Here is an 11,523-nt window from a genome sequence, read left to right on the forward strand (position 1 = left end):
TTCAAATGAGTTTAGCACCTGCATCTGTTTCCACATTTGCAAAATTAGACACAGTAGTAAAAATACCTTGGCTCTGGAGAACTAAACACCACATGTACTCACTTATAAGTGTGAGCTGAATGATGAGAACACATGGACACATGGCAAGGGGTAACAAAACACACTGTGGCCTGTGGGGGACAGGGGTGGGATGGGGGGACAGGGAGAGCATCAGGAAGCACAGCTTAATGGGTGCTGGGCTTAATATCTGGGTGATGGGTTGATCTGTGCAGGAAACAACCATGGCACACGTTTACCTATGTAACAAACCTGCACATCCTGTACATGTATCCCAGAACTTAAAATAAAAGTTGATTTAAAAAATAAAAAATAAAATAAAAATAAATATCATGGTATAAACGTGAAATTAAAAAGAAAAAAGATACCTTTAGTGCAAATTTGTTGTGAGGCTTACATGTGAAAATGTCCCCAAAATTATTTCTTAAACTGTATAATGACACAAATGTATGTAATGATTCCAATGTGACTAGGGCTGGAGTAAATTCTAAAACAGCAATGTGAGTGTGGATTAGGTAGTTTCTGGCAAAGATAATTTGTGGGTAGCTACTTTTTACAATGCATTTCTGTCTTGTTTTGAAGTGAATAAAGGAATGGTTGCAGCTAAGACATAGATATACATATATATATTTTAAAGTAGGAGCAATCTTAAAATACTCTATTTAACCAATCCATTTGGAGGCTATACTTCTACCACGTTTCAGCTTCCCAGAAATCCCACACTTCCTCACTGTCTTTCACTCTCCTCTCTAAGGACCTGACGCTAACCAGGTGGACGGTTACTAAGTGACGCCTGGTTTCCTGCAGGGCCGGTTTTTACGTCATCTTATTGTGGCGCAGAACCTCCGCGTGCGTGCCCAACTGTGAGGTCTCGCGTCCTCAGCAGTATATAAAGCGGGACAACACAGAGCATCCCAGTTGCACCAGGCAGTGCAAGACACATAGTATCCTGGCCTGAAGTTTCCCAAATCAGGCTGACTAGGGGGCCTACTGCTTTCCAACTACCAGCTGAGGGGCTCCGCCCCGAGAAGGGAGAAGAAGCCGAAGAGGAACCATGAACATCTGTTTACTCCTAGCGAGCGGCATTCTGTGTGCCTTGATGATTGTCTTCTGGAAATATCGCTTTCAGGTAACGGTGAATATGAGGGAGATTTGAATTAGATGAAGCTAGATAAGTATGTGGACTGGGGGGTGTGTATATGTAAGAGAGTAAAATACAGTAAAATGAGAGGTAAGGGAAGATTATCTCATTCCTCTTTTCGCTCGAAGGAGCCTCAGACTTTTACCCCTCACTTCCGCAATTCCTGTATTCTGACCAGTGATTCGACAGTTGTGGTCTCTTCTAAAAAGCCCCAAGTCCCTAAGTAATATGGTCAGCTTTTCACTCATTGGAGAGGAAAGTGCAGTTGTCAGTGCCCACTCCCCACCACCATCTCCCACTTTAAGAATCTTACCTTCTCTCTTTCTTCTCTTGCATCTTCTCCCCGACGTGTCTGTTTGCTGAGCTCGCCATCTTTATTTTAAGGGTGCTTTCCGGGCATTCACAAATAATTCGAGTGTAAATGTGGATTTTCTGGTGTTAAAGCCACAAGTGAAGTGCTTTTAGATGAGAGTCAAAGACAAGGTTCATGTATTTACCTACTAGGGTGCTCAGGAAATGTAAGGAAAGGATATGGAACCTCGGCACTAACGGCTACTTTAAAAAATTTTTTTTCTTAGTCTGGTTTTGGAATAATGTATGTTTGAGTTAATGTAGTAATTCAATACATTTTTAATCTCTACATATTAGGGGAAATAAGTTTATTTTGGTAACCAAGATTAAACAAGTTGTTTTTTGGTAGTTTGGAAATTGCTTAATTCGATAAACTACATATGTATAATTCCCTTCCTTTACAGAGAAACACTGGTGAAATGTCATCAATTTCTACTGCTTTTGCACTAACACGCTCTTCTACTGGGTTAATTAACAGCAATACAGACAACAATCTTTCATTCAACAACCTCTCTCGGGATATTTTAAATAATTTCCCACACTCGATAGACATGCAGAAGCTACTATTGGTAAACCTCAAGAGGGTGGAATACAAAATGGCTGAACTGGAATATATTCTAGTTAGCCACGGTTTGAGACGTGCATCAGGTCACCGGAAATCCACCTAAAAGCGTACAGGATGTAATGCCAGTGGTGCAAATCATTAAAGACACTTTGAGTAGATTCATTTGATTGTGTGTTTATACTAAATGAATTATTTTTTAAGAGGGAGGGGATGCCAAGTCAGATAAAAAAAAAAAATCCAGATACTTATCGAGTTTGTTACTTTTACTTTAGATAATTGATTACATGTTGCTAAAATATATTTACTGGGGAAGGAATGTAAGCACAATAGAAAAAAAAAAACCGTTCAAAAGTTTATTTTTTAAACGTAAATAAGCTACATTAAACAATATAGTTGAGACATAGTGATTTTTATTTCAATCAACTGTGAAAAACAGTTTTCACTAATGGTTTACAATAGAATACTATAAATTGTCTCCATAAATTACTTTGCATTAAAGTAAGTGTGATTTGATGGAATTGTTTCCCCTTATGTAGAATGCTGTTTCTTGCCACTGTTGAATCTGGGTAATAATAATAATAACTATTATGGAACACCCTACAATATGCCAAGCACTATGTTAAGATTTGTGCTTTACACATTTGTGAAGATAGTGACAAAAACTTTTAACTGTTCTTTGTGGTCAGCTTTTGAAAAAGATTTCTTTCCCTTCACACTTTTCCCAATTAGATATTCTTTCATTTAAAATCAGCCGGGTGCAGTGGCTCATTTCTGTCATTCCAGCACTTTGGGAGGCTGCAGTGGGCAGGTCGTGAGGTCAGGAGATCGAGACCATCCTGGCTAACACGGTGAAACCCCGTCTCTACTAAAAATACAAAAAATTAGCTGGGCATGGTGGCACGGGCCTGTAGTCCCAGCTCCTTGGGAGGCTGAGGCAAAAGAATCATTTGAACCTGGGAGGCCGAAGTTGCAGTGAGCTGAGATTGCACCACTGCACTCCAGCCTGAGCGACAGAGCGAGACTCTCTCTCAAAAATAAATAAATAAAAATAAATAAAATAAAATGAAGTTTAAACAATAAANCTGATGAAAACTATGGACTCTCTCCCTAGAAAAATGCGTGTAGAAGTGCACACAGAAAATATTCCGTGTAATTTCTGTTTTATATGTTCCCTGAAGCCTATGAACCTTAAGAATTGATGAAAAGTTCTTTATATATGTAGGCAGTGTTTATCATCATAGGCTGTGATGCTTAAACCAGTTGTCAACAATATAGAATAAATATGTAAAGCTCTTAGTAATATATTTAATTATCCTTTGTAAGGAAACTAGGACATAGGACTTCTAATTTAACTTTTGTCATTCTTTACAAGTTTGACAAGTTTATCTTCTAATAGTATGTAAGTAAGTTATCACCTGTAAGTAATAACTTACTCATGTAAGACAAAAATCACTCTAGCAGCTGGGTAGCACAGTAATAAAATGCTAGATTTGATTAAAGCCATTTTCTCATTAATATTTCGGTCCATATGCTATTTGAAATTAAACATGTATTTCAGAGGGTATAATGAACAACTCTTAATTTTGTGAAACACAGTAGAAATTAAATGGGTGCTAGTTTTGTCCCGAATGACCCAAGGAAGTAAGATTGTATATGGGAAAGGAAGTACTCAGTATTTCATTTTCTAGATTTCTTACTTACTGGCCATAGAATCCTTACTTTTCTCTTATGTCCCTCTTTATAAAGAACATTAACTATAAGTTTCACACAGAAAACATGAACTGTAACAAACGCTTGAAGTTTTTAAACATATTTGGATAAAAATATTAAACTACAGTCCTCTTATAGTATACATAGTCCATTTTTGCATATATTTATGACATTTCTAATTAAGTGAGGCCTTCAGTTTTAATGCTTTTTTTAAAAAATGTATTGATTTATATTCCCCACAGACTTGTGGAAAAGAAATATTTTATATTAAGAAAATACAAGTAAATAATATTTTAAAACTTGTGTAATGGAATATGTAAATATTTCAAAGCAATTAGCCCCACAAAGCCTTCAATGTATTAGAAAAGCATTATAATATTTACAAAAATATAATTATGATATAGAGACAGTTATGTATGTATGTGTTTTTCAGATAGATAATCTGAAAAGATATATAATCACATGGCTAAGTATTAAGAAATTCACATTTTTATACTGCATTCCTGTTTAAATGTGAGAAAAATCACACTATCATGAAAATAGTATGTACATTTCCCTACTCAGTTAACATACAAATAAAAACGTTTCCCTCTATTCTTAAAAAAAATTGCGTTATACAATCATATATTTTGTCAATGAGATCTCATTCTGGTTTTCTGCTGCCACTAACAGTAGGTATTTGACTGTCAGTCTTTTTTGGGGGATATATCATGCCTTTATATCTCTCCCCACAATGTTGTTCCAGGTATGGAATCCAGTTAGAAGCTGGTCTGCAGCAACTTACAAGGCACTGAAATGAAAAAAAAAAAAAAAATTATTGTCTTAGAATTTAAGTGCCATGATCTGTAAACAAGTAAATATTGAACTGTACTTTCATTTAAATTTTTTTCTTTACTAACAAAAAATAAGAATCATAGAAAGGTAAAAGCGATCATCTAAATTCTTAATAATGCAGTTTACCAAGATAAAAGTATAGTCAAATGTAACTAGTTGTTAATAGAACTATATTAACTACTAAACCAAAATAACTGAGTATGTAAATGAATTCAAAACAAGGTATGTGAACCCATTAGAGTAACAGTGTGTCTACTCTTTACCTTCACTGAATTCTCAGACATTTCCATCCTGGCCTTAGGATGAGTGTGAGGTAAGGATCTAAATCAGTGTGTACCGGGGATATGTTTCAAGAACAAAGGAAACAAGTTCCAGGATCAAACCGTTGAATTGGATCCATTGTTGTATGGACTTGCTAATTTATTTAAATCTAAGACTCCTGAGCCTACGTTGTCATTGTCCTACTGAGATATCATAAGAAACTTTATCCCCTTAGACCTCCATGGAAGAAAGGTGACTCAGGGTCTAGACTGAGTTCCAGATATTTACCAGGCTTATTCCAGTACAAAAACACTATCAAAATGTATATTATAACCAGATACGGTTTCAAAAGTAGTGACTATGGATATAAACCAAACAGGTCATTTGCTTTGTGACATCTAAAGGGACAACTCAGCACAGGTATAGATGTCATAGCTGTCATATGCTAAGCACTGTAGCAAGGCCCATGTATACAGCAACAAGTAAGACCAGACTTCTCCCACAAGGAGCTTATAATCTAGTATAGAGAAACACAGCAAATATATAAATAATATAATACCATGTTATACACTAGTAACAGATGGTTGTCAGGTACAGAAGTAGCCAAGAAGTAGGAGTAATTAATTGCATCTTATATGTTCTCATATGACATCATGTGAGTAATCTTCAATTTAATCATAAGTAATTTGTATAAAATATAAAAAAATTTAATGCGCTCACTTGAAAGATGTTTTCTTTAGCCTGAATTATTTTTATGATAGCCATAATTGGAATCCAAATAATGCAGAAAATTATTATACACCAGCCTAGAGCAACTCCCCAGTCAGGGTATGGAATTGCACCATAATCAGGTCTATGGAATTGCATTAGTTACCAGATAAATATTGCCTGTAAAAGTGAAATATGCAAAGACAAAGCTAAAGATTCGACTTTATTGCACTAATGATTAGCAATTTGATTCTGTTCTTTAGATGTGATTTATCAAAAATAATTAATATGAAAATACATTCAAGCAGTTGAGATAATCTAGTAACAAGCCAGAAGATAACTATGAAAAGAACCTAAATAAATAACTTTTTTTACATGGAATAAATTTTTCCAAAATACTGTCATATATTTATAAATCCAAATATTTGTTCAACATATATTTCAAGAAAATACTAGACCATATATCAGATAAAAAGTAAAACAATATTTAAAATGTTCTGTTATTGAGCATTTCTCTTTGATTTATAATAGTGTGATTTTAGTTTATGCCATAAGCTAACCAGTATATAGATTAATACAATGAGAATGTGAAGTACATTTTAATGGGCACACTTTTCTCCTTGCTTAGGAACTGCTTCTATTCTCTCCCACTGCACAAAGCTCCCCTTTTAGCACATCAAAAACACACATGCATTTACACACACTATTTAGCTGTTTTTGTTTTACTAAAATCAATGAGAAAACAATACATTGTAAGAATCTGTTTAAGTAGATCTATCAGTTTAATTTTAAAATTGTATTAACCATTTTCATGCTTCTGATAAAGACATACTCGAGACTGGGAAGAAAAGAGGTTTAATTGAACTTAGAGTTGCATATGACTGGGGCGGCCTCAGAATCATGACAGGACGTGAAAGGCACTTCTTACATGGCATTAGCAAGAGAAAATGAGGAACATACAAAAGCGGAAACCCCTGATAAAACCATCAGATCTCGCAGACTTATTCACTACCACAAGAACAGTATGGGGGAAACTGCATCCCTGATTCAAATGATCTCCTACCGGTTCCCTCCCACAACATGTGGGAATTATAGGCGTACAATTCAAGATGAGACTCGGGTGAGGACAAAGAAGCAAACAATATCATTACCCACTGTCCCCTCCAAATCTCGTGTCATCACATTTCAGAACCAATCATGCCTCCCCAACAGTCCCCCAAAGTCTTAACTCATTTGAGCATTAACCCAAAAGACCACAGTCCAAAGTCTCATCTAAGACAAGGCAAATCCCTTCCGCCTCTGAGTCTGTAAAATCAAAAGCAAGCTAGTTACTTCCTAGATACAGTGGGGGTACAGTTATTGGGCAAATACAGCCATTCCAAATGGGAGAAATTGGGCAAAACAAGGGGGTTACAGGGCCCATGCAAGTCCCAAATCCAGCGGGGCAGTCAAATTCTAAAGCTCTAAAATATTCTCCTTTGACCCCATGTCTCACATCCAGGTCATGCTGATGCGAGAGATAGGTTCCCATTGTCTTGGGAAGCTCTGACCCTGTGGTTTTGTAGGGTATAGCCCCCTTCCTGGCTGCTTTCACAGGCTGGCATTGAGTGTCTGTGGCTTTTTCAGACACACGGTGCAAGTTGTCGGTGGATCTATCATGCTGGGATCTGGAGGACTGTGGTCCTCTTCTCACACCTCCATTAGGTAGTGCCCCAGTAGGGACTCTGTATGGGGGCTCCAGCCCCATATTCCCCTACCATACTGCCCTAGCAGAGGTTCTCATGAAGGCCCCAACCTTGCAGCAAACTTTTGCCTGGGCTTGCAGGAGTTTCCATACTTCTGAAATCTAGGTGGGGGTTCCGAAACCTCAATTCTTGACTTCTCCATACCCACAGGCTCAACACCATATGGAAGCTGCCAAGGATTGAGGCTTGCACCCTCTGAAACCATGGGCTGAGGTGTACCTTGGCCCATTTTAGCAATGGCTGGAGCGGCTGGGACACAGGACACCAAGGTCCAAGGCCGTACACAGCATGGGGACCCTGGGCCCGGCCCATGAAACCATTTTTTTTTTTCCCTTAGGCTTCCGGGTCTGTGATGGGAGGGGCTGCCATGAAGACTTATGACATACCCTGGAGACATTTTCCCTGTTTTCTTGCAGATTAACATTTGGCTCTTTGTTACTTATGCAAATTTCTGCAGCCAGCTTGAAATGGGTTTTTATTTTCTACTGCATTGTCAGGTTTCAAATTTTCTTAACTTTTATGCTGTTTCTGTTTTAAAATGGAATGCTTTTAACAGTACCCAAATCGCCTTTTGAATGCTTTGCTGCTTACAAGTTTCTTCTACCAGATACCCTAAATCATCTCTCTCAAGTTCAAAGTTCCACACATTTCTAGGGCAGAGGCAAAATGCTGCCAGTCTCTTTGCTAAAACATACCAAGAGCCACCTTTGCTCCAGTTCCCAACAAGTTCCTAATCAACATCTGAGACCACCTCAGCCTGGACCCTATTGTTTATATTACTATCAACACTTTTTTTCAAAGCCATTCAACATCTCTCTAGGAGGTTTCAAACTTTCCCACATTTTCCTGTCTTCTTCTGAGCCCTCTGCCTGATACTCAGATCTAAAGTCATTTCCACATTTTCAGGTATCATTTCAGCAACGCCCCACTCTACTGATACCAATTTACTGTATTAGTCCATTTTCACACTGAGGATAAAGACATACGTGAGACTGAGATGAAAATGAGGTTTAATTGGACTTACAGTTCCACATGGCTGGGGAGAATTCAGAATCATGGCAGGAGGTGAAAGGCACTTCTTACATGGCAGTGGCAAGAGAAAATGAGGAAGATACAAAAGCGGAAACCCCGGATAAAACCATCATATCTCATGAGACTTATTCACTGCCACAAGAACAGTATGGGGGAAACCACCCCCATGATTCAAATTATCTCCTACTGGGTCCCTCCCACAACACATGGTGATTATGGGAGTACAATTCAAGATGAGATTTGGGTGGAGACAGAGCCAAACCATATCAAAAATTCAATGGCTTCATTCCATTAATTTAATTACAGAAATTTAAATGTATTTTATAAGTATTATAAATGTACCTAACTATAAGAGAATAACTGAGGGATAGTGGAGTTCAATACACAATAGATGGCAATGTAAATCATTTCATATGTAATACTTTTGCATTTTCGATTAAAATCAGGTGTCAAACCTATGTAATCGTTGAATATTAGCTTGTTAAGAGGTCCAGCTAGACATTCTAAATTGACAAGGGGCTTATTTTATTATGGAGACTTGTCAAATAAAATATTTAGCAGCATTTTCGAAGTCATTTAGCAAAATATGGAGTATCCAAATATTTCAATTCAGCATATCTACTTCTAAACTGCTCACTTTTGAAATTGATCTCATAATGTTAAAGAAATGTAATCCTCTCTGCAAACAAATATGACACTTTAGATTTGATGCAAATCGTGGATAGAATTAATTAATAGCCTTTTCTAGGAAAACCTTTGAAGCATGAAGGCAATGAAAACCAAAACAGATCTATGAAGCTTTGACTCTGCTCCACCCACCATCATTATTTCTAGTTCATAATCATTCTCCATCCAGTGTAGTGTTTATTTTGGTGCTCAGCCATCTACTGTCCTAAAATATTATTTGAAGATTTTAAGTCTATATGTTATGTCTCTCAAGTAAGACAACTTTTGCTTTACCTCAGCTCCTAAATAGTATTAATTGTTGAATTTATTAACATAAACCATTGCCCCTATTGACACAGGTCAGTTTCTTTATTTTCGGATGCCAAATACCTGCCTCATTAAGAGATAAAATGTGAATTAAAATATGACTGGTGTTTTTCAGAAGTTAGTATATTGAAAGTGAATTCCTTGAAGGCAGGATGTAGGCCTTATGTATCTCTGTGTTTTCTGTGCCTGGCAGAATGGTTAGGAACATTATTGTTGACTCAACATATTTTTTAGGGAATGAGAAAATTCATGATTTATTTTCATTTATTCTATTGATAAATTTTAAATTATTGATAACTTTTAAGTCTGTATGAACCTGTTTATGTTCTCAAATGGTAAAGGTTTAAATTGATGGTCTCAAAATAATACTGCAAAGGCATTTTAATTGAAGCAACTTAGAGGCACCATCCATAAATACTGCAAAACTTGAAAATCATTCACTTATAAAATTACTTTGCCTTTTGTCTTCAATGTGAATTACTAAGTTTATCTTAGAATGTATATACTATTGATACCAATGTCATGGTATATTATTACTTATAATCAAAAGGATAGGAGTAATGACAAACCAGCAAGCTCTCCACCATAGCCAGAATATCCACCTCTTTGCTCCAATCATCATTTCTATATCCTCAATGAATCTGTTCCCTCCTAAACAAGACAAAGAGTACATTGAATGTTTGCTGATATATTCTTCCAATAACCATTGTGGCATCAATTATCTTTCTGCGTCTAAACATTTTTCTGAAGTACAACAATGAAGCATATACCTGTAACTAAATTTTCTTCATAATATATTTTGTCCAGTATATTGTACTTTACTATTATAATGGTATAATTAGGTCAACATAATGAAAATGAGTCAAACCAAACTATTTTAATAAAACTTGAAAATAATTTTATAGTTACTATTTACCATAAATCCAGATGATTCCAGCTAGTTCCAGTATAGCTACAATTAACATGCCCCATCCAGCACAGAAGTGGTCAGTCAGATGAATCCAGTAAATTCCAGCCTACCAAAAAAATATTGATTACTTCTAAGTATATTTTAATTGTTTTTATGATTGCTGAGGTATTCCAATTGAATCTATTAATTTAATCTTGACATATGCTCCTTAGTTTCACTTCTGCTAAAATGTATAAAGCAATGTTTCAGATGTAAACCCAAATGTGGCTTTAAATATCTCAAAAATCTTTCAATCTATACGGAGTCACTGGAAAAAAAAAAACAAGCACTTCGAATAGTTGATTATCTGAACGGTATGCAATGTCTGTGTGTTCTGTAGTGGTTGCCAAGAAATGTAGTATCTGTATCTGTAGTGTTTAAAGTCTGCAATCTTATTGTAACTGAGGTAACTGTCCGTTATTCAGCCTCCTCATCTGCAAAATAGATTTATGGAAAGTAATAATGGAGAAAAATGGGTTAAAACCCAGAAAACCTTGATCCAAGTCAGACCTGGACTTGTCACTAAGCAACCTCTTAAGACTTCGTTGCTTTCGTTAGTTAATAAAGTATGTTCCAACTAATAATTTGTCTGTGAAAAAAATGCTGTAGTATACCTGAGTCACACCGACAAGACTAAGGAGAAACAAAACCAAGCAGCAGCCCAGAGTTATGGAAACCATCATTTTCTTCATCACTTTGGGAAATAAATCTTGAATTGTTGTTGTGATCATTTCTTCAGAGGGGGAAAAATGACATGTTATATATCAACTTATTTGCCAATGCTGTTAGTCACAGAATTCCACATCTATTAATCAAATTTACAAATAGATGTTGAGTAGAGACTCTGAGCCCTGCTTCTTGCTTTTAAAAACCCATAGGGTCATTTCTTTTGGCAGTCATCACTTGGTTCTGCTGAAAACCGAATGCAGTTCTATTTGTTGTTTTCAGTCTGCTTTATATGATTTTTCATTGATAGTAATTGTAAGGTAACAGTCTTCTGTGAGCTGAAATTGTCTAAAAGGAAGAATTCTAATAGGACTTTTAAATAAGGTAAATATTTGAATCACTGGTGTGAAGACGACAGAAAGGATTCTAGGTTTAGAAATCAATGTGTCCATGAAATAGGTAACTGGCCAAGAGTAGAAAGATGTGTGAATGAAAATATCAGAAAAGATGT

At 36.2% G+C, this 11,523-nt stretch overlaps 1 protein-coding gene and 1 pseudogene across 1 annotated transcript; one reads left to right on the forward strand and one right to left on the reverse strand.

Annotated features, from left to right (window-relative positions):
* The first annotated feature begins 963 nt into the window (after positions 1–963).
* On the forward strand, positions 964–2,272 carry LOC108512215 (kita-kyushu lung cancer antigen 1 homolog). The gene is made up of 2 exons (XM_017847379.1): positions 964–1,186; positions 1,954–2,272. Exons 1-2 carry the CDS (start codon positions 1,112–1,114, stop codon positions 2,215–2,217), a joined length of 339 nt encoding a protein of 112 aa, XP_017702868.1. The 5' UTR covers positions 964–1,111; the 3' UTR covers positions 2,218–2,272.
* Positions 2,273–4,467: 2,195 nt separating this feature from the next.
* The window catches only part of LOC108512214 (sodium- and chloride-dependent neutral and basic amino acid transporter B(0+)-like), a 20,153-nt pseudogene continuing 13,097 nt past the window's right edge, over positions 4,468–11,523 (reverse strand).

This window comes from Rhinopithecus bieti, unplaced genomic scaffold (genome assembly GCF_001698545.2).
Source record: "Rhinopithecus bieti isolate Rb0 unplaced genomic scaffold, ASM169854v2 scaffold_30033, whole genome shotgun sequence".
NCBI lineage: Eukaryota > Metazoa > Chordata > Mammalia > Primates > Cercopithecidae > Rhinopithecus > Rhinopithecus bieti.

Coding starts and splice junctions, on each gene's coding strand:
- LOC108512215 (XM_017847379.1), top strand. CDS start 1,112: ATGAACATCTGTTTACTCCTAGCGAGCGGCATTCTGTGTGCCTTGATG. Junction 1,187..1,953: donor TCTGGAAATATCGCTTTCAG/GTAACGGTGAAT, acceptor CTTCCTTTACAG/AGAAACACTGGTGAAATGTC.